The 24,388-nt window shown below is 45.2% G+C and overlaps 1 protein-coding gene across 1 annotated transcript in view; it reads left to right on the top strand.

The window, feature by feature from the left end:
- LOC118792640 (A-kinase anchor protein 7) overlaps positions 1-16,353 on the top strand; it is a 28,151-nt gene extending 11,798 nt beyond the window's left edge. Inside the window, exon 8 of the mRNA XM_036550532.1 lies at positions 14,685-16,353. Coding sequence (XP_036406425.1) covers positions 14,685-14,854 — 170 coding nt within the window. The 3' untranslated portion in view covers positions 14,855-16,353. The remainder of the gene's footprint in view (positions 1-14,684) is intronic.
- Positions 16,354-24,388: the final 8,035 nt, after the last annotated feature.

Genomic DNA, 24,388 nt, shown 5'->3' with positions numbered 1-24,388 from the left:
TAAAAAAATTATGTAAATAATGTTATTGAGGCTTCCTTCAAGTGCTATTCATGTAAAATGTTCTGGAACACAATGTGTTGTGCTGAGGTCATCAGGGTGCCATGATTCATGGTTCGCATTTATAAAAAGTTCGTTAAATGATAGCTGTCCAACCCTCTTGAAAATTCTTGATTGGTCAAATGAGCAAAAGAGGCTGTCTCTCAGCTGAACCAAGCCAGAGATGCGTTATACTGGAGGATAAGAAACAGCAACGGTGTCTGTGTCTGTTATCTGATAGGAAGATGATTAGGCATCACATGGGTGCTGCCAGATACACCGCAGGGCTGGGGAGTGAAGGCACAGCCGTCTTCGAGCACAGCCATTTGAAAAAAAAGCCATGTTTGAATACAGCCATGTATGAAAACAACCATTCCAAAACAGATGTGTGTGAACAGAGCTGTGTCTGGATACAGCCGTTTGAATATAGCCACGTTTAAAAAAAGTGTGTGTGAATAGAGCCACGTTTGAATACAGCTGTGCTTGAGCATAATCGTGTGTGAACAGAGGTGTATCTGGATGCAGCTATTTGAATATAGCGACGTCTGAAAATGAAATGTGTGAGAGTGTTGCCGTGTGTGAAAATAGCTGTGTGCGAGTACATCCATGTACGAATACAGCCGCGGGTGAGCAGAGTCATGTGCTAACAGAGCCATGTGTGAAGACGGAGTGCTAATTCATGTGCGCTGCCTGTCGCTCTGTGTTTGTCTGCCTCACGTTAAGCCCCCTCTTTTCGTGCTGTTGACACAGCCTGCCAGAGCGAAAAGGCCAGCTTCCAGACAACAGGAAGGGATTTAATCGCCCCTCAGTCCCCGGCGGAGACCGCGAGAGGAGAAGCGCTGGGAATTAGGGCTCTCTCTGCATACAGACCTGCCCTTTTCCCGGCTCTGCCGTCCAAACGAGACGCTCCGGGGGGGGGGGGAGAGGGGTCTTTCACCCCTCTCTGGCAGGCCTCGGGCAGCTCAGACCCAATGCGGGCTTCGCTTTTGCCCTTTTTAGATCATGCCATTCATGACGACGTATTCAATTATTTTTAAATTGGCTCCCTGCTGCGCGTGTTTCACAGAAGCCGCGATTGGCAAACACATCACCGCAGTGTGACTGACAGTGCATAGTGCTCTTTCAGAGCCAGGTCACTCTCCCATTGACTGAACAGAATAGTGATGAATTTCCAAATCTGAATTTTGAATGACACTGAAAGGCCATAGTTAAGTCTAAAAGGTAGTCCTTGGCCTTAGCATGCTCACACTGCCAGCAATACTGCAGACGTGCACCTGTGCATCCGTATGCGTGTTATTTCATACTGACGTTTATCATGTTGGCCCCCAGGGGGCATCTTCCCACCCTTTCTGTTGTGTTGTCTGGGCAAAGGGGAGAGTGGCTCTTTTCCAGAGTCTGTTTTCAGCAGCCTCAATGTGGCTAGTCATGAGTTTGTTTCTGACATTGTTGTGGCTACACTGCATTTGTTGACATGATTGTTGGCCTACATCATACCAAATATGAAATGGGATATGGAATGTGCCCTCGGTGGACCAGGTGACCTTTTGTCCATTGAGCTGTGGGATGTGTGAGAATAATTACTTGCTTACCGTAATTAGTCTTGTAAATCGGTTGTTAACTTCACACTGAATTCTGCTTTGAACTGACATATTTGGTGGAGGTCTGGAATGCAGGTAATGGGTGGTGTGGTGTCGGGCGCTGTAGGTGTTTGTGTGTAAACTGAGGAGCCACAGACAGTCTTGGCAGAGAAAGCTTATTTGGCTTTCATTTTGAAGCAGTTAGTATTCAGCTTCAGAGACAGGCTTCTGGCAGGATAAATCTGATTTAATTTGTGTGGTGCTAAGTGTGTGACTGGAGGAACTCCAGTTGGAGGGGAGAGCTGTGCTTCTGACTCAGAAAGTGCTAGAATAAAGAATGTGGACACGCATTCAAAATATGCCCCTTCTTATGGGTTGCAGAAATAGACCACTCCACCCAAGCAGGTGCTATTAATACTTTGGGATCCATATTCTTCTCTGTTGTCAGCGAGAGAACACAGAGACAGTGCTTCAGTAATGACCTCGTGCATTGTTATGACTGATATTCGAGTGAATAAAAGCAGAAATGTAAACTTGGGTTATGTTTGTGAGACGGTGTATGTGAGTGGGACCCAGCAGAGATGATCTTAAATGAACATGACCCCAGCTGACTTCTCTACTGAGTGGGTCATCATTACCACGCCTTTGTCAGTGGTGACTGGGTCACTCAGCGGTCCGTGAACACCGGGCAGGCCAGGGTTCCCAACAGACCCTCAGATGGCAGAGAATCGCTTCCAGGCTGTGTTGGTACTGCCTGGGTGTCAGAGTCAGTTAGAGGGTTGTGTTTGGAGCTGCACTGATTGTGGAGCGTTGGGTTGGCACTGCACGGGGATTGAGACTGACTGCTTCTCACTTCAGCACAACTGACAACTCGGAGCGTCTCTTCAGTAGCAATAAACTGTGAAGTGGAGGCCCTCGTGCAGCAGACAGGCTTTCATCTCGCAACCATTTTCCATACCGGAAGGAAAAAAAATTACATGTGTTCTTTCCTTTGCGCATTGTAGAAGTCTGGGTCACGTGTGTGTATGTGTGTGTGTGTGTGTGTGTGTATGAGCATAGGTTATAATACAGGAATTTTTATCATTGCTCGCTAATACAGTCAGATTATGGACTGGTTTAAGATGTCAGTGGATATGAGTTATTCTGCTTTTGAATAATTTTGAATCATTATTCAATCAATATATTACAGGGTGTGATTCCACACAGGTATTTGCAATGAAATGAACCTGAATACAGGAATGATGAATGCGTTTTCCCCTCTTTTTGTTTGAGCATTTTTGACCTTGACTTTGTTCTCCATCTCACTGGTGATTTTTAAACTCTGAAGAGCTGGAGCTGGGGCTTGTGTTTGTGGCTCCTGATCCAGTCAATGCAGAGAGATTTTTTTTATACTGCTTTCCACTGTGAGAGACCAAGTAAACACACTGAGCTCCTCTTAAACGAAATGTCAACAGCGAAAATGTGGTCGGCTGCTGCGCTGTATGATTATATGCATGGAATGCGTTGGCAGTCTTTTAGATGACTATCTTAGGGATTGAACTGGCCTCCAAATCCTATACTACATACAATTACTGCCGAGGAGATTCTGAGAGACCTTTCACTTGGCCTTTTTTTTTAAATCAATGTTTGTGTTACCAGGACTCATTTGAAGTGTTTCAGAAACACAAGACCAGCACGAACTTTGTCATGCACATGTCTCAGGGCCACTAACCCTGGAGGGCTGAAATCCAGCACAGGACTCAAGAGATGTTAAAAATGCTGTTAGCATAAGAAAAATGAATTGGGTTTAACGCTGGCGGGGAACTGAAGCCTGCAGATGTATCAGTTCATTTCTTTCTTTGTTTATTATATGAAGAAATGTCTTCACCAGCAATGAGAAAGTTATCCTCTCTGTATTGCATTGAATAGGACCTGCTCATAGGAGGGAAGTCAGATGTGGGTATGTGTTAGAACCTTCAACCCTATTTGGTATTGAAGGGGCCACCAGTTGAGATCTTGTAATAACTTAGTTAATTCAATGTCAATGTAATGTGAAAGTGGCATAAAGTGCATCACCAAATGGTATGTGTCAGTAACGCAAAGCATTAATGCAGAGTCATTAGAATTTGTTTTCAAACAGTTAAATTTGATTTTGATGTTAATCTGGTGTTAACCTGAGCTGTTAATCTCTCTTCACATACATTCATATGATATGACTTCAGCATTAGAAGTTGATACTTGATTACAGAAATTAATTAATTTAAACATTGGGTAGAGGAAAAATAGGAAAGTTACATTCTATACTACATAATTCTCTTTATTGAAATGTTAAATACAAAACCTTGATATGTAAGTATTAGTAAATATAAGCTGCCTAGGCCAGGGGTAGCTCTTAATACTGGATCAAGGACAGCCTCTACTTCACAGGACCAAAATGCACTGTGTTGCTGTGGAGATGATGAATTTCTAACCCAGTGGAGCATTGAAGATATGATGGCAATCACAACTCGGTGCAAGATACTGACTAGACACTATTATTACATTGAGTTTACTGTGTACAACTGTCAACATGAAGGCTGCAACACTATTAAAAAGAGTGCCCAATATATTCTGCTGACAGTCAAATGTATGACCCTCCAACTGTTTCTGTAGACTCGCTCTTGGAATAAAATATAACAAATAATTTTGTGGTTAAACCTTAGAATCAGTGATTTGAATTTATGTTTAGAATTGCCAGGTGTTTCTTGTTTACTTGATACAGGGAGTGAGCCTCTCGGCTTACTGCGGAAGAGGGAGGTCTTTGTGAGAAAGGTCACGTGTTACAGATACACCCAGATTCATTTTTGCCCTTAAACTGTATGTTGAACGTAAGAGGCCAGTTGCACGACATGGCTTCAGTGAAGCAGATCATTTAATGTTGGGCGTCAGTGACTGTGCTCACATGTTTAGCATAGCAGACAGCTTTATCCACAGTTGTTCTTTGAAGGGACACTTTAAACAGCATTTCCACCACAGCAAATGATATTCAGCTTTGTTCTATCAGATGTCCTCATTAAAAGTGTACTCTTTTGCCATCCAAATCATGTCACAAAAATGTAATTTTCCACTGGGAAAGTGGCTGAGAGTCGTCAGTGAATGTAGACGAACGTGGATTAATGCAGTGCGCACGTTGTGGCATGCTACTTTTTGTCTTCCCCTTGTAAACAAGTGAACTTTGCCCTGTGAAATGCATGTTGTATTAGGTTAGAATGCATTGTGTTGGAAGTCTGGATTTTATCTTGCAAGTACAGTGTTTTTGGCATAATTGCACAAATGTGCACATGCACATTTTTAAATGTGGGGAACAGATTACTGACAATGTGTAGATTACTCACCCTTTCTTTGCCACACTATTACATGTTTAGCTCATTTTAAAAAATGACCATATTTTTCATGCTACACGTAAAGTCCTGTGGATAAATTTGTGAAGAACCCCAAGTATTGGATCCTCGAAGGTAAACTCTAAATTGCTTGAAACTATAGCAGTCTGCATCATTCATTGTATCCTATGTTTTCAGTGTCTTTCATTAACTGCTTTTGTTGTTTGGAATTTGCATTAAATTTTCATTAGCTATAATTCTGCAACATGTTGCTGCTAATTTCCTGCAGTTTTTAAAAGCCTGTTTGCTTTTGCTTTCAGGGGCAGGAGAGTTAAGACTAATTGCTGATAATAAGCAGCTGATTGGGGAGAAGTCCCTCTCATTGGCTTTGTCTTCTGAGATTAAGGTTAATGGCTTTGTTTTAGAGCTCACAAATGCCACGTTTTTATTCTGGACTTCAGAGAGGAATTGGACCTGCGTTCACATGCTGGATGACGCGTTCATTTATGAAGTATCTGCGTGACATACTTTTGGCTCAAGAGAACGATCTGTATAAATGTGGATTAATGGATGTATCACAGCATCCCACTCTTCTTTATAGCTGTTTATGGATATTGTCTTGGTTTTAAATCCATATTGGCAGTGACCTTAACTTTTCCAGCCACTGTAATCCCATAACCCCACTACAGCAGCGGGGTTTCAGGAGAGCGAGCAGTCAAACGTAATCCTGTCTGATTGAATCTCCCTCTCTTGATGTCCTCCTTTTGGGAGGGAGAAGCTGAGAGGAGCGTCTGCTTTTATTGTTCTTGTAATGCAGGCACGGGGCTCCTCGCCTCATCGTCATTTGTGCTGGTGATTTTTTTCACCTGCAGGATTTGAAACGGAAAAGGCAAGCAGTCAGAGAGCGTTCACGGATCTTTGATTTCCAGGCTAATGTCAACTGAGGGAGCAAAACAACATTGCGAGAAAATAGGTCAAGAACAGACGACTCGTTGGCCTTTAATCCTGGAGAAATGAATCCGTTTAAAAGTGGAATTTCTTTTGAAGTAGTTTTTGACATAACTGATCTATCAATGGCTTGCAGAGAAACCCACATGCCTCATAGTTTTATTTCCACTGCATGTTTTTAATTAGAGGAGATTGCCTGTGGAATGGATTTTTTTTTTGTTTTCAGTCTGTATAACTTGAATTACTGGAACAGCAAGTAGGGATTTGGTTTAGAAATCTGAGCTGGGAATCATTTAATTTACTGCTTAGATGCACAGTGTCTAAGAGTGATTACCATACTGTGCATTGATGGGTGTCCATTGGTGAATTACCTGATTAATGTGGAAAAACATCAGATCAGATGTTGTGTTTATTAATGTTACATCTATGCATGTGTAAAAGACCAGGTTTCTAAAAGATGGTCTTCACAAAACTACTAAGTAAATTAGTTTTTCAAAATCATCTGTGGTTTCTGAAAATCAGTGTTTTCTTTAAATTCCAACAGTTTAAATTCCAACATATCAGAGTGAAATGTTAAATTTTCCCATGCTGATTACTCATTGTGTAAACAGCTCCATAATTGTCAGATGTTTTTCTGCCCTTTATGAGAGTATGGGAAACCGACCTTAATAGGGGGATTTCAATTCTAGGAAAGAACACGATGGTTCACTCACACCCACCTCAGCTCAAGCAGACACGTGACTTAACTGCCATGTTGGAGGATAACCAGTTGGTGGCGCTCATACGTACGGTTAGGCAAAGTATGACTGTAGCTCATTGTTGTGTGCACATGGTGCAGAGCTGCATGGATGTGTGCACTGGGATGGTGGTTTCATACTGGCGTCTTTCTAGACTGAAATTCATGGAAAATAATTCAAATTTGTTACAGTAACGAACATTGCATGAAATTTTAAATCGCATAAAGAAAGATGAACTCCCCAAGACAGGGATGGTGTTAGTAAAAGATATATGTTGATGAGGTGACCGCATGCATTCTATAAAGAGATGTTTTCATAGACACCAGTACATCTTGTACAGTAACTTCGCAGCTGAAATGACTTTAACCTGATTTTGTGGCATGAAATTGACTCGCGGATGACGTGTGCTGAGATTCCGTACACAGTGTGTCTCAGCGGAATCGAAAAGGTTATCGGCTGCAAGCAGCTGTTTATCTGTGATTGTTCCAGCTCTGAGCTGAGCTGACCTTCACTAAGACAATGAAGCCATTCCTTAGATCCCAGATTGGAGCCACTGGGGGTATGCTGACTCCTTCAGTGATATGGCGGCAGTGTAGCATAGTGGTTAAGGAGCAGGACTCGTAACCAAAAGGTTGCCGGTTCGATCCCCGCTGGACCCTTGGGCAAGGTACTTAACCCACAATTGACTCAGTAAATATCCAGTTGTATAAATGGATAACATTGTAAAAATAAAATGTTAAATCCCAGGTGTAAGGACTATAGTATAATATTATAAGGAATATTTTAACATATGTCGCTTTAAGTATTCTTACACATATCAATTACCATTTCCATACTAATGTAATTGTATACATCTATCCTGTAATAGACTGTAAAGTGTCCCATATGCTCTTAGGTTTTGTTATCTTTAGAATAGGTAGTGGGTCCTCTGTGGAAAGAGACTCTCCACATGTTGCTGTTTGCCAGGCTTTTTCACAATAGTGTGACACTTGCTGCGTTTCTGCTGTTTCCGGCAGCTGGGTGTGGAAAGTGCTTGTGAGTCCGACTGTGTGGTGAGCACCTTGCCATTTGCACTTGTCAGTTATAGTTCAGATTGACTGCATTCTCCATGGAGATCACGGGTGTTTGTGTCTTTGGGAGGGACGGCAGCGGGCGTAATGTCACAACAGACTGTCAGTCGGTGATCCGGTCCTCATTTCCCAATGAGACAGATAATGGCATCAGGGCTATTGGATGTCTGTTTAAGTGTCATCAAACGCCAGTGCGTTTGTCAATCTCCTTTGCTGGAGTTCAGAGCCCAGAAGCTCTTACCTGAGGGGGATGTGTAGCTATTGGGGCTGCTATTTTGGACGCAGTCTGCACCTAACAGCTGCCATTCCAAACACCATCCTCCTAGCCCTGTCCCTCCATAGAGCAGCACACTGAAGGTGCTGCTTCACGTATGGAGAGCCGCATTAGCTGACAATGTCACAGTTCCCCTCTCTCAGCTTTAAGCCGGTAAAGACAACAGCCTCTCATCAGAGAGACTGCCACTTGAACCTCCCCTCCCGGTACGTAACATGAAGAGTTGTGTAAGCAGGTGTGTCTGTTTAATGAAAGATTAGAACGGGGGTAAAAGAAATGACCTTTTAAACCTCCGATCTAGCCGATGGGCGTGTGGAAAATCTAAACGGTTTCTGCTAAAGACAGGACATGGGGGGAGGGGGGACGTTATCGTTATGAATCCTGTTTTCGCTCAGATAAATGACTTCAGCTGTTACGAAGTCCCTCGTCTCTGTCCCCCCTGTTGTCCAGTCGATTTTTTATCGATCAGCTCTCCGCTGGACATGTCGGCGGTGCAAAATGGAAGCACGTGTTATGAGTTATGAAGCAGAAAAATGGGGGGGGGGGGGGGGTGAGGGGAATGGGAGCGGACCCCACCAGAGTCTCGACACTGTGGCGGTGCCAGCTTTGCGGATATTGAACGTGATGTTCTATTGATCGGCGGTGTTTGTCGTGGGATTATTCATTCCGTGGACGCTGAACTCTGCCTCCGCAGTCGGGAGCCTTGCTGACCTCATCTTCCTCCAGAAACTCTGCCACATTATCACCTCTGTGGCTCATTTCTGTGTTTTTGTCCTCCATCTGATTTTGTTGTCCGTAATGAAAAATTCTTGCAGTATGAAAGGGCTCTCAGGAAGAATGTTGCAAATGCAAATGGGATATGAATTTGTTGAGCACAGTTTTAGCATTATTTAAGCATAATTATTTAGCATATTTAAGCATACACATGTATGCACATTTAAGCATACAATTATCTGGTATTTGATGTCTTTCGGTATATTCTAGATGTGTACGGAAATATAAATGTGACTATAAATCTAAAAATTACTAGGATATTATTTGCAGTTCATGTGTTCATCAACACAGTATTTTACATTATCTGTTTCATGGAAGAACAAAACAAAATCATTTTCACAGCTGTGCAGTATGTTTTATTTTTTTTTTTGTTATGTGTCAGAGTTTTGAAAGTCCAATCCGGATTGAGCTAGAGATGGTTATTTGACTTATTGTTAAAGTGGCAATTTCCTGAAAAGGACTGGTAAGCATTTGGCAGAATGTAGCTGAGTGAAAGTGCTCCAGGTGTACCAGCTGTCTGGTCCTCATCAGGTCTGGCCTGATTATCTTGTGAGCGTTTAGCATGTGTCTGATGCACTTTGAGTAAGTGCACGTTGAGCTGCGTCTAATTCAGGTTACATGGAGATGAGGGTCCACCCTGATGTGGTATTTCACACGGGCCGAATGACGGACGCCCTCAGAGGGGGCTTGAGCAGGCCCCATCTCTGTACTGGCTTGACCCTCTGCTACAGCATTTCCGTAAGGTGGAACTCATTTGCACTCCGCTTCGTGGGATTTTTTTTTTTTTTTTAGGTCCGTGTGGGAGATTGTACTGTGCTGTTGTTTTCATAGACACCGCATGTGTCTAAATCTGGTGAGGTTTAAAGGCCGAAGGCATTTAAGGTGTTGCATTAGGGATTTGCGCGGTCAGAAAACTGTCAAAACTTGAGGACACCACAAATGTCACCAGCTGTACGCATGTGATGTAACTGTCTGAAACTGTCTACAATCTATCTCCACTCTCCACAAAATAAATACCATAAATGTTAACTGATGTATTTCTTATTTGTGTGTGTATGTTTTACACACATGCCGCAGAGGGTCAAGGCTTTGACATAATTTGCAGGATATTAATCTTCTGCCTATTTCATAAAGCTTTGTAATTGTAATCTACCTGAAAAAGTGACCTTGGTTTCAGTAAAGAGCCTTGTGTGTTATGTGACACAATTATGAAATTAAATTTCTTTAAATGACTTCAAATGAGCTTATTGGTTTGCATCCTGTATTTTGTCAGGAACCTTTGTTTCAGGAAAGTCCCTTTACGTGGTAGGGCAGTAGATTCCATTCTGGCTGTCTGGCTGGAATTAGATTTTACGGCGTCTGTTTGCCAACAACAGAGTGTTCTTTCTCCCTCACTGCAAATCACGGTTCAATCTACAGTTCAAATTCTATCTATGTAAATACTTTAGGAATAGAGAATGGTTTGTATTTAAAGACGTGGCTGGGTTGCCTCCGAGAGTCTGTGCTGTGCAGTGTGAGTGCGTTGCAGCTGTGCCAGGTGTGTCTGGCATGTGCGGAGAGGGTACATTCAGGGCAGCAGATGCCCCCACCTCACCATTGTGTCCCAGGGAGAAGCCAGTGGAGCGCACCGCCTGTCCACTCAGATCCAACCGTGCGAGGCAGTGAGGGGGGGGGGAGAGGCGGAGCTAGAGTCACCTCCCTGCGCGCGCTCTCACACACTCACACACACACGCCGCGTGCGCGCACTCACACACACTCACACTCACACACACACACACACACACACACACACACACACCCCCCCCCTCTTTGTCACAGTCGGCTGAGAGAAGCATTAAGGCATTCGCTCCCTCTCTGGCAGTGTGGAAGCGCTGCTGCTGCTGCTGCCGCCGGATCGCCCGTTTCCACGGGGGAAAGGGAAGGGGAGAGAGAGAGGGAGAGAGGGGGGGAGGAGGAGGAGGCACGCGGAGCGGAGCCGCTTTCCTCGCCGCCGTCATGGGCCAGTTGTGCTGCTTTCCCTTCTCCAGAGCGGAGGAGAAGATCAGTAAGTGTGCTGGACTGGGGGTCTATGCTGGGGTAGATCAGTGTATCACAATGGGGCCAAATACTAGCTGGATTCTGAAGAACAGGCAGACAAACTGAGGAGCAGCTTTGTGCGTGTGTGTGTGTGTGTGTGTGTGTGTGTGTGTGTGTGTGTGTGTGTGTGTGTTAATCAAATAATGCCTTATCTTTACAGCGCAGGGCGATTGAGTTGTCACCGCGCGTAAACGCCGTGACCCGTAAGCAGTCCTGATTGTTCTGCCACTAAGTGCTAAAACATGGACCCGCGAGTTGCTAATAGAGTGTGTCTGTTCCGGGAGCTCGTGTGCAGTTAAGTGCCTCTGTTAACGATGGGCACCACAGCACATCTGCGCCCGCTGAATGATGAGCGTCTGCCCGTAGCCCTGCCTCGCGATCGCTGCCGAAATGAGATTTTCGGGCGGATGTGAAAGGGGGCAGGAACGAGCCGAATTCTCACAGTGGAGGGGCCTGCCACCCGACTGCTTTGTTTCTGCCGCGAGGCGAGGCAGCTATTAGAAAGACTGTCATTCCGAGTGTGTGTGTGTCCCAGTTCTGGCCTGGGGAAGGAGGGGGGTGCTGGGAGAAAGACAGTGAGGGGGGAGGAGGAGGGAAAAGGGGGAGAGAGAGTGGGGAAACAGAGAGAGAGAGACAGAGAGACAGTGAGGAAGATGGAGAGAGTAAAGGGAAGGAAAAAAGAGCAAGAGCAATGACAGCCACCGCTCATGAACACAGCTGTGTGTGTGAGTGTGTGCATGTATGTGTGTGTACATTAGTGTGCACTTGTGTGTATGTGTGTATACATGCACAAGTCTGTGCAGTCATGTGTGCGCATATGTATATGTGTATGTACAAGTGTGTGTATGTGTACATACACAAGTGTGTGCATTTTGGTGTGTGTCCGGATGTGTGTATAAATGTGTGCATTTGTGTGTGTGTAGATATGTATGTGTATTTGTGTGTATGGGCATGTGTATGCATGTGTATGCAAGCATGATCGTGTGTATCCATGTGTGTGCATTCATGTATGTGTGTGAGCGAGAAGAGTGTTTAGCCTGTGGTTCTGTACCACCGTGTGAATCAGCACGGGCTGAGACTTGGACAGTTCCAGATAATAATGCATAAAATATGCAATAAAGATAATACCGACAATATTTCAGAGTTTAAGAGTAGTGGGGGAAGTAGGTGTGGGTGGCATTTGCTGGCGTATAATTAATGACACTTTAATGTAGTCTTTTTCCCTACTCCTGAAGTTGGAATGGTATGTGTCTCTGTGCGGATTGCTGATAGCTTGTTCTAGCAGACCATAATTGAACAGCAGTTGGAATTTATTGCCATTGTGATAACATTTACTCTTTGCTGTTGGTTTGTTTGACACACAGTTGTCTGTTCCCCGGGAAACACCACATTTAGCATGACGCACATACATGCCCCCTGTGCTGGGGGCAAGCATTCCCAAACCCTCGCCCCAGCCGGACAGGCACACGCTGCTCTGTTACAGAGGGGGAAAGCTCCCATTAAACGCTGTTTTAATTCGATTTTAGAGTGCGTATCCTCATTGATTTCTAGCTGACGAGCAGCGGAAGCTCAGGCTTACAAATGTGTTATGAATGGACTTACACCAAGGGGCTAGGCCCTAAAGCTGAAGCATATCCTGTCAGTATGTGAAATCCAGCCCTTGTGTTCAGGCTTCTAATCTAAACAGAGCTGAAATTTTGTAGTCTTAGAGTATGGGTTTCAAGGACCTCTCACTGGTTAGTCAAGCATAATTTTGCCTTACTGTGGAAGTGAGTTTAGACAGTATGTCTGCATTACAGTGAAACTGAGTCAAAGTGAGTTTAGTCAGTGTATCTGCATTACAGTGAAAATGGGTGGAAGTGAGTTTTTAGTCTGTATATCTGCCTCGGGTTGCTGTCAGTGGGTTTCTGAGAGAGCGCTGAGAGGATTGCATCTGTCACTACATTCAGCTAACCCCCTAAATTTAGGATGCACATACAGGATCTGCCTAATGACCTGACTGTTTCCTCTCAGGAAACACTGGAATGCTCAGGAAAACAACAGCATTAATTGAGAGGGGTTGAATCTGCGCTGAACGTGAGCCTTGCTGCTGGAACCTGCATGTGATACCTGCTCGATCAGAGATCACATGACGCATTTGCACCTGACCCTGATGCTATCGCTGTGGCGACAGCCCAGACGAGGCCGCGTCAGTCTCCCTCAGCCTCACCCAAACACTTAAAATCATCTGCCACTGCTCTCTCTCCCCAGCACAGATCACGGGCAGAGAGCAGCGTTTCACAGCTCGCAGGAAGCCGTATAACCAGACGGCTCACTTTTTAGCAGCAGCCTTGGAATGAAATGTAACCAAGCCCTCGTTCCAAGTCTGAATGTTATGATTAGAACAGTGCGACAAATCAGCGCTGCAGCTGGGCCACAGAGAGCTGAATGGCTCTGGTGTCAGAGCAGAACGCTTTGCACATTAAACGCGGCAGGGCCTTATCCAGCAGCTGCGTCCTTTGCTTATCTGCTGCACATTAATGCTGAGCTCATCCGCACACACCGCGCCGCACACAGGCCCCGGGAACAAAGTGCGGTCTGTTCTGCGGTCCGCAGTGTGTAATGTGCGGAACCCGGGTTTTTACAGTTCACAGAACGATTTATTTTCGGCATCTCCAGTTGAAGCAGTTTGTGACTGTTACGCAGGTGATTCCTGGAAAGACAAATGATGACCTGAATGAAGATGGTGGACTGGGCATGGTTCTTGGGAGTAGGGTTGGGGGGGGGCATGGTGTGTGTGTGAGTGTGTGTGTGTGAATGAGAGAAAGTAGTGTGTGCGTGGTGTCTAAGCAGGCGAGCATGGTGTGTGTGTATAGGTGGTCATGGTGTGTGTGTGCGTGTGTGTGTGAGAGAGAGAGAGAAGGGTGTGTGTGTGTGTGTGTGAGTGTGTGAGTGTGAGAGAGAGAGCGAGCAGGGGGAGAGGTGGTCTCCCACGGTGCATTTGTATTTTGAAGCATTTTCAGCACACAGGAAATGATCAAATGATGAGAGGCTGAATGGTCAATCCTTTGTAAGAAAAACACACTGATGAAACCGTTGCGAAGTCGCAAATAAGCAATGTGAGTAGAAAAGACTGATCAATCCGAATGGTCCGATCACAGCATGCTGTCTAAATCACACTGTTCCTGATGTACCTACTGTCATTAAATCAATGGCGAATAACGGATAAACCCATTCTAACCAAGCCTCAGTAGTTTTTAGAAGCATCTTTTATTCTTTTTGATTGGATGAACACAGAGTTTAAAAGATTCTGCTGATTTCTTGTTTCTTTATTTTTGAACGTTCTGTGGTTTTGAAATGGATATTATTTGTCTTCCAGATCTTATTCAGGGCATTCCTCGCGCTACTCGGACAAGTACGTGTCTCACCGTGGGTCTGATTCCCACTCCCACCCCTCTCTCCGACACGCCTGGCACAGTGCATGCTTTGTCTGTCTGACTGCACACAGACATTCAGCTTCCACAGCGGTGATTCTAACAGTTACGAGGGCGGCGGTGTTCAGTTTCAACCTCACTTTTCACCATCACGCAAATTAGTAACGCATTGCCACAATCAAGCAATTACTGTACCAATCATCAGTGCTGCGGTGAGCAATAGAGCTTTGCTGTTATTCTGGGGTTTGTTTTAGCATTGCCTCTTTTCACTGTGTGAGGGCTCCACAGGATGAGGCCGAGCCCCTGTGCTTTGTTTACGGGTCAGGCATCTCCACCGAGTGCCTGAGTGCGTACGTAGGTGTGCCAGGACAATAGCTGGCCGCTGTGTTTCCCGGGCGACACGGAGTGACCCTTGTCTGTTGTGGTGATGTCGTTGTGTAGGTGAGAAGAAGGGGGCGGAGCCCGATGATGAGGAGTTGCTGAGTTTGAGTAAGAGGCTGGTGGAGGATGCGGTCCTCAAGGCCGTGCAGCAGTACATGGAAGAGACCCAGCAGAACCAAGGCCCGCCCAAGCCTGGCCAGAACCTCAACACCAGCAGCGGCAGCAAGTGATCTTCCCGGCCTCAGACCTGGGCCCGACCAGCCAAAACCAGAGGGGAGGGGGCGCGGGGGGCGGTGGCTGGAGGGGGCTGTCTGCCAGCCAGAAGCTGCGGAGTAGCAGGGAGAGCTGTTGAACTGTGTGCAATACTGCTTTCGGAAAAGGAATCGATTTGGGAAAAGGAATTGTTTTTTTTTTTGGAAAAAGGAATCGTTTTGGAAAAGGAGTCAGGGTTGAGGAAGGAACCCCTATGCAGCTTGTGTGTTATAACCACTCCGATGCCACCTACCTAGTGCTTCTCCCCGGCAGTCCTCTGCTCCACAGATCTCCCCTCTTCTGCTCAAGTTGTAACATCGGAAACATGGCTAAAGGAGCTCAGATGGTATTTTGTGAGGCCTCGGTTTAGAGGTATAGAATGAGCGGCAGAGAGAGTCTGTGCTGTTGGCCTTGTACATCTGGTTTGGCCACAGCAGGTGTCTACCTCTGCCATAAGTATTGAGCAGTGCAAAGACAATCACTATCTTTACTAAGCTGAATATCACTACAAAACGAACTGCATTCACAAACCTTTTCACTAAACATGTACAACGCTACTGGGGAGGACTATGCAGTTGAGAGTATACTGTGAAACATGTTTACACCCTGTATTTTTGCTCGTGCTGTATTTATATGGGAACGCGAGTGAAGCCAAGAGATGTCTGAAAGTTCCACAGGTTAACGCTTTAAAACCAACCACTAGTACACAGCGGAGGGGGGCAGTTAGGATCACAGCAGCAAAGCAGAGTGCAGTTTAAAGTTGTAAAGCAGAGTATGTTGTCTCCTGTTTCCTGTAGGGGCGCGGCATGACACGAGCCTCACTAGGCAGGCATTGCTAACGCAAAATTGGAGCCTCTCGAAGAGGCTTGAAGAGATAAAAGAGCTTTTGTCTCAGCCAGCGGTCCGGGACAGGATCGGCCAGGAACTCGCTGTGGCCAAGGGTCCAGCTGCCCCTGACTGAACACTCCCAAGGCTGACCACCGGGGCAGCGATATCAGCACTCCACCCAGGATGGAGGTAGAAGCGCAGACCTCATTGTCTCCACCAATGAGAAGGTGCATCCAGTGGGAGTTCTAAAAAAGATCATTTCAATCCACACTCATTTTTTTAAAAAAAAGTTTAATTTTGTATTTAGAGAAAACTAAAAATCCCCATTTTTTTGGCTCCAAAAACGCACTATTTTTTCATGCTTGTAGTAAGGGAGATCCTCAAATTACCACTTCCAATGTGGCCTTATGAAGTGAATATAGTTACAGATCTTGTTTTATTACCTTGCACTTGAACATATAATTTTAAAAAAGTTAATTTGAACTTTGCTTAAGTTCACCAGAACCTTAAACTATGCTTTGTCTCACTGTGTCATTTGATACTCCATTGTCCACAGTCTTTTCCATTTTTATCGGTATCAAGTGTAGTGCGTGTTGATGGTTTATGTATTGTACTTAGCCACATTGAACAATGAAAAAATACTGAATAAAATCAGGACCATGTTTCAACCAATAATGTCTGAGATACTGTATGTTTCATTTTGTGATTTGTATGTCCAAAAATGGATTCCTATTAAGAATTTTGAAACAAGTAAGGTTACATTTGACCATCTTCTGTGTCTTATTGAGATCCAATGAAGGGCACAGAGGCAGAGATCAAGGGGATGACAAGGTGAAACTGCCTCTTTTTGGATGTTACAATGGAGACATGGTTCTCTGCTGGCAATTCCATCTGCTAGTGTTATTAGACTGAGTTGCAACTGAGTTGTTTATTTCACTGGGTTCAAGGCTCAGAGAATTGAGCCCTCCTTCAAGCCCCTGGCTGTTCTTTACATTTTTTAAAACATTTTTTTTCTTCAAAAAAAAATCCCTTTCAAGATATTTCGGATCAAGCCTCGTGTATGTGCGGCTATTTTTGTAGCATTGCTCATAGAAGCCCATCCATGAATCTTTGGCACCAGAATAAAATGGAAATATCGGAAGGTGTGACGCATAGAGCTGGCTTTCTGCAGGGTTTAAACACTAAGGGTAAGGCGCCTATGAGTCTCTGTGGAAATCCCTTCAATGCTGCTTGCTTGGATTTGACACATGCACTGCAAGATACTTTGTTTTTAGGTGCAACCACCCATTTCACATGAATATGCTGTAAGGTTTGCCACAGAATAAGGGTGCCTGCCCACGAAATTAATACACAAGTAAGTAAAAGAGTAAGATGAGTAACTTAATACTGCTCTTTGAGCAGGCTCGTCTTCACCCTGCACCTCCCTGAAGAAGCAAAGCCAGTTTGGATGGAAGATGATATAAAGCAGTAGGTCCAATAAAGCAGATTCCTGTGAGATTAAATCAAGGGTCACATGCTCAGCGTAGACACAAAGTGGCTTCCTCGACCTTAGGCTGGGCCCGAGGCTCAGAGTCTGCACAGGGTGGGGAAGTCAATGCCACAGGAGTATAAATTAGAGACAGACCTTTGCTCTGGCCTTCCCTATCTCACAGCTCCCGTTTGATTTACACATATTTACAGGGCTCGATGCTTTACAGCCCTCTGTGAGCTGGTTTTCAGCCCACATGTGTGTGCGTGACTAGCGTGCCCCAGGGTAACCTTTTTGTTGCGTCTCCAGGTAAACAGGAATGTCATTAATGTGAGTGTGGGCGTGTCCTGGCATTGTTTGGCCAGCAGCTGATGATTGAAATGATTTGAGTTTGCTACTTAACTGGGACAGTTCTTTCCTGTTTTTTTTTTTTTTTTTTGCCTCTTCGACCCAAATCCCTGATTTCTCTTTTACATCTACATACTGTTCATAATATATTCATAAACAAAGCCCACCCTACGTTTTAATAATTAAAACCATGCTATCATTCATTTTAAAAAAGAAATGATGCAACAACCAAGACATTGCTAAGGACAGTTGTGGTTCCAGAAGCTCCATATTACCACAAAAGGGCAGATTTTATGTGTGGCCTCTGCACAGTGTGAAAGCATATTACCTCAGAACCTGGTACACTGCAACTGATCAGTGCAGCAGTCCTGTGGAGCAGTGGTCTGACTGCTTAAAGCAGGGCACAGATGCAGTTTCTCCTGCTTAAAATGAAGCCAATTTTCAGCCATACTGTCAATCTGCATCGTAATTACCGCTGGTCTCAACAGCGGTAAAAAAAATCTTTAAAATCAATTTACTTTGAAATGTCGCACATCATAACAAGATGAAACATTAATTGCTAACAGGAAAAACATCGTTAAATGGCAGAGGCGAGAAGCTGTTTGAAGCATGAAGAGAAAGGAAAAGAAAAATCTCATCTTTGTTTCAATTCCCGGCAGCAACCAGCACAACTGAACATTTTCTGTGGCTGTCCAGCACAAGATTTAGCCACATAATCTGTGCTGCAGATTTATTTTGTGTTTTTCTCAGCACAACAACACCCCCCCCCCCCCCCCCCAAGCCTGACTGTGCATCTGACACATGACTCCACGTGCCAAGCTAAGGATCATGAGAAAAGCCATCAATGCCCTCATTTGCACAGAAACCCTGTTTGTATGTGGTATGGGTTCTAGTAATCAGAAATCCAGCTGTTCCTTTTTCAGGAGACTGTCGTTGTGTCCTTACAGAAGTACGGTTTTGATCAGAGGGAGAGGTTGTGTCAGTCTCTCTGTTCTCTCAGATAAACCCTCTATAATTAAGGCCAGAGAGCAGAAGACTGAAAAAGCTTTCTGTGCCAGATACTCACTACTGCTTTCCTTTTCCCTTTTCCTCATTTCGAACACCCTCGGGCCTTATCTTTCACCTTGTCTCGCGCTGTTAAAGCTGAGGTAGCCCTCTGTTCAGGCCACGGAGGGTGTGGAGGCCCTGGGGGAGTGCAGAACGCTGGAAGCGCTAATCCCGTGCGCTGCGAGCGGCCGTTTGATGCCTGGCCTGCAGCAGAGCCGTCATCTGGAGCCCCGCGGGCGAGGCCTCTGCCTCCATTTCGGTCTGCTGTCGATTCGCGGGCCCCCTCCCCCACTGGAACAGGAGGCGGTCATCTTTCTTCTCTCAGGTTCAGGTTTACTTACAGTAGGCACGGCTAACAGAACCTGGGCTTCTCCATCTGCTTGAAGCGAGAGCGCCGAGTTTCCACATTAATTCATCCCGTTTCCTTCCTGACCGGACGGGGAGAGACTGGGCAGAGCCGGCTGCCTGATGTCTCTACAGGGTGGGTGTCTCCCCCTTTCCACTGCCCGAAAAAGCCTCTACCTGCAGAAACACTCCGTCCTCAGAGCTCTCCCGCTCTGTCTGTTTATCCCTCCATCAGAGACGCGATGAAAAATGGAGGTGGTAACTTTAAAAATAGGATCTCCCCAGATGCGTTCTGACTTTCAGCGGAGGTTAACGGGCTGAAGAGTTGAGCTGGAAGAAATATCCCTTCACGGCTGTTTTAACATGCAGAGCCCAGCCAGGGCTGTCAGATATATATATAATACTGTAATGAAGATCACTACAAGACAATTCGGTGTGCACAGCTGAATAACTGTCATACACAGACAAAGGAGTGTTACCGGAGTGACTTTAGAAAAGAAAATGAATCTTTCATATGAAAGGCCGTTGTGTGCGTCAGACATTGTGCTGTGCTCAAGGTTCAGCGTGACCTGGCCTTTCAAACTGCACTGCATTCTTTGAGGAGCACAGTATGCTGGACTCGAACAAACCCACTTACACTAGGCTCCAAAATTATTGGGACACCTAGGCATTTTGTGGTTAAGTGTGGATGTGTCCATGTAGCTATTAGTTTTATCACTCGAACCCAATTTATGGTGTGGCGAAAAAACAATTACACGTTTTGGCAACTAACATTTTCAAAACATCTCTTTATGTGGTGATTGCCTGATGACTACCCTTATTTCCAACATTTTAATAATATGTATGACATTAATTCTGCCAAACAAACTGACAATTCCATGACTTACTTAATTTTAACTTAATTTTAAAAGGTACCTACATACTTATTGAGTGCAGACAAGTGAACAAAAATGACCATCACTTCAATTAGACCTGATTGAACGTTGCCCTGCCCCCTAATTAAACACTCGTACTGAAGCCTATATAAACCTAACAAGGTTGGAACATGGTCACAGAAGATGAAGCTGAAATTGACATTGACATAAGTATGACTTTCCCAATGTCCGATGGAATATGCAACAAAAATATTGTGGGTTTTCAGAAAAAAAAGTGTGTCCCCCAATAATTTTGGACCCCAGTGTAAGTCCTGTCATATAAAGAACGTTCACTGCCAAGCTCAGCGGATGAGTCAATCTGAATGGACACGGACTGTCACGCTACGGGAACTACAGGAACATTTCCAGGTAATATGCCATTTTTTAAACGTGCCCAGTGCGTATGTACTTACAGCCATGACATGCAACCACAGGCATAACAGATACCAGTAAATTATGGGTGGGAGGCTGTCTGCGAGTGAGCAGATACAATGATGTTGATTAACTATGAATGTATTCCATATGGACAACAGACAAGGATTACCTATCCCACCCTCCCCACTCACACCCCTTCTCCCTACCCCTCCCCTCCACCCAACCCCCCACACCCTCAAGGTGAGCCTCTTAATCTCACTTCACTTAGACTGAAATTAAATCAACAATTAGACCCAGCTACTTGTCACTGATTGCAAACCTGCAGCTACAAGAGGGCGTTTGCCATTTCGGGCAGCGAGACACAACAGCGACACAAACCAGCAGGGCTATTTATATAAAATTCAGTGTCGTGTTCGCCAGGCGGGTGTGGCAAAGTTTTGATGAATCCAGCCTGTGGTTGGCTCTGCCTGAGCTTACAAGGCGATTTACTTCCTCTAATCAGCTTAAGCATCACAATGAGCAGTGGTATCAAGGCCAGTATTGCGTTTATTAGCTCACCCTGACACACACACACACACACACAGCCCGGAGCCCCAGGCTGCTGTTATCCCCGCCTCCCTCTGAATTACACAGAGGCCTAAGCAAAGGGACGCCACCAAGTCCCTCTCAGAACGGGGGGGAGAAGTCTCTCGTTGCATAAATTTTGGTAGTGAAGTCTCTTTTGTTTAAACGAGTCGCTCCCTTACTTTCCGAGAATTTTACCCCATTGCTGTAGATTTGCCCCGGTTTCCATAGGAACCTAAATAAATAAAATCGCTTGGGCTGAAATAAAATAAACTGCCGTTGTGCGGATAACTCCATCAGCTCACTGAAGAACAGCGGCATCCCTATTGCTGTGTAAATGGGCAACAGCAGCAACAATGTGGTTTTAACGAGCCCTCAGCGAGCGTGATTAAGGATGGGGGGAACAGGCTCATTTGGAGCGCGCTGGCTCTGGCTGCCGGAGCCGCACGCTGTGGGGTCACATAGTGAGCGGCCTGACCTGGTTCTTCCCCCGCATAGCGCGATCATTGACTGGCACAGTGCCAGCGGCCGGGCCCCGGGCCCCCTCTGACAGACGGGTGGTTGTTGCGGAGCCCCGCGGTTCCGCTGCTCTGATTTTTTTTTTTTTTTTTGCGTTGACAAATCTGCCCCTCCCCCCCACAAAACAACTCTGCCTGACGCTGACAGTAAGTGGTTGTGACAGAGGCACACAGAGACTGAAGATAGCCGAGCCCACTGATACGGCAGAACAGTACTCAGAACTCGCCGCTGCTGTGGTCACATAACTGAATCCATATTGACATTGTAAATGTAGTTGTAAATTGTCAATGGTGTACGTGTCATTTTGATTTAGTTCAACTTGACAGAGTGCTTTAAATGTGACTGCATATTATTATTATTATTAATGTCATTTAGCAGATGTTTTTATCCAGAGAGACTTACATAGGTTGCAATTCTTACATGTTATCATTTATACAGCTGGATGTTTTACTAAGGCAATTGTGGAGTTAAGTACCTTTCTGAAGGGTGCAACAGCAGTGCCTCACTGGGGAACTGAACCAGCAAGCTTTCGGTTCAGAGCCCTGCTCCTTACCACTATGCCACACTACCGCTTTCCAGACCTTTACTTTTAGGAGCCAATAGATACCATATACATACTGTACAAAGTCAATCGATTTCCCTTAAATATTAGGATGTATATTTTCTCTTAGCTGGTCATGTAAATATGTAAGCTATATGTTTTAATTTGTCTTTGCAGATGTAAAGAAAACATGGCCTCATGAAGTTTACCAAGGTGCAGACAGCTGCCATCCATGTTTCCCAACACAAAGATGCTGTCCTAAGTTCTTGTTGTCACCATAGAAATGACAAATAAATGTGGCCCAGAGCCTCCCTCAGTGGGGGACTTGATCTGGAAGAAACACTGGAAGATCTATTAGGAGAACACGAAGAACTTGCTTCTGATTCATATTTGGGCGCTGTAATTCTTACAAGCATGTACGTGTGTGTGTTGCAGGAGGGAGTTATACTTCTGCATTCCCCATGAAAAAATTCCTTCCTTGACAAGCTATGCATTGCTAAATTAATGTGGGAGTAATCACATCTCCCAATTCGACAGCGCTTTTTTTTCCCCTCATCATTTCTGCATCGCACAGGCAGTGCACGTCAAATCTTAACTGGTCACAGCATAAACTGGCTATGAATGTGTGCTGGAGGAATGCTGGGAATACCCATTCCTTTGATGCAGATATTTTTACCCACCGCATTCTGAGAGCATGTGTGGTAGGCCAGCACCTGTGGGTCAGATCAAAATGTTTCTCCTGCTATTCCGTGCTCCTGTGATTCTGATGGGGCCTCGCACTAAGCCTGCATGAGGCGGTGAGTGTTCTCTCTCAGGGGTTGCTATATGACCACCATGTCCAGGACACTCTCAAGGGCTCTTCTGTTGTGAAATTATGTTCGCGATCAAAGGTAGTAAATGTCGCCCTTGATTCTGGAGGTCAGCTCAAATGTCGCTGACCCCCATCAGCCCGCGTTTTAACAGAACCAAATGTGCTCTGCGCACAATAGCCTCATAAGGCTGTGTGGATGTGTGTGTGTGTGTGTGTGTGTGTGTGTGTGTGTGTGTGTGCATGTACTGTGTGTCTTTTTGAACATTCAAATGAACTGTCTCTCCTATAATTCGCATGAAAGCGTGGGATCTGATAACACACACAGCCATGCTGAGCTTTCCTGGGACTCCCGAGCTCGGCTCCTCAGAGCTAATGGCTCTCAGATCACCATGCTATCTTACCGGTTTTGTACCCTGGTGAAGTGTGCAGCCAGGGTTCTGAACAAACAACGCTCTGGGGACCAGTCACTATACTGCAATACTACCCATATATCACAACCTGTCTCATTCCCTTTGCTAGCTAGCAAACCAAGAACAGGAGCAGTCTACTTATTGAGTATTGTTAAAGTCCTTAAATTACTATTGACTTGGTGGTTTTAAACAAATTAAAATGATTAATAGAATATAATACTGCATAATGTCACCAATGTTTTCAAGCCAGCAGTTTTATTTTGTTGCTGCTTTCTGGACTGGTGGGGTGTTGACTTTGTACCTTGATTAGGGCAGAAGTGCTTGAAGCATTCATCAAGTGATTACTCTCGTCACGATTTTTTGTGACATTTTCTGCAGACTTTCCCCGGCTCCCCCTAAACCTAATTACGAATTTCATCCCAATCACTTCAGACCTGCCTGAAGACATGCCTCTCTAATGATGCTTAATCTATTAAATATTTAAATAATTGAAATGAAATCAAATGACCGCTTATTACCCCCGCAGGAGGAGTGTGTCTAAGTAAACGATGCATTGAGAAAAGCGCTGGGCCATTTTATACGTCTGGAGTGAATAGGCTCCTATTATGCACCCTGTATCTCTGTTTTCATGCATGGTTTCCAGTCTCCTCTTCTTGTAGTTATATTCTGCAACTAAGACTACAAAAACGTGTACTGTAACTCAGACTGAGCTAACACTGAGCCCTGGAACCTTCACATTTTAAGCTTGTGGATCTCTGCACATGCCCTGTGCCACCCTAATTACAGATTTGGACTCTTGGCTTCCCTTGTCTAGTCAGGTTGCACAAGTTAACTTAGGGTAGGGCTTGAATAGTGTTATGCTCATACTCACTGTGTTGTTAGCCTGGTCCGATACTGATGCTCATTTAAAATGAATGGATTCGCTTATGTTCTGTTGTGCTGGATGTCACTCTGCATAAGAGCATCTGCTAAATGAATGTAATGTAATGTAGTTCCTTCAGACCTTTCCAGCTCTGCTGTGATTGGTACTGTGTGTTAACTCTGTGATAATATAAACTGTGGAGGCTGTGGAGGCACGAGCAGCTGCCCCATCATCTGTGGCCATACAGTCCTGCTGAGGCCATGTGGCCGTGCAGAGCCGATATACTGTACATGCTGTGACATACATGCTACAGCACATACACTGCCACGCACACACATACACACACACTCCAGAGCTCATCTCCCGACCAAGCTCTCACTGATGGGGGGGAGGGGCAATCCTGGACAGGGCCCGGTTTCTACACCAAAAGGCCTGGGGGCCATGCCAGCTGGGGGTGTTGGGGGTGGGGGGGGGGGGGGT

This window comes from Megalops cyprinoides, chromosome 17 (assembly GCF_013368585.1).
Source record: "Megalops cyprinoides isolate fMegCyp1 chromosome 17, fMegCyp1.pri, whole genome shotgun sequence".
Lineage (NCBI taxonomy): Eukaryota > Metazoa > Chordata > Actinopteri > Elopiformes > Megalopidae > Megalops > Megalops cyprinoides.
Note: the sequence above shows the minus strand (reverse complement) of the source record. Positions and strands in the feature narration are given on the sequence as shown.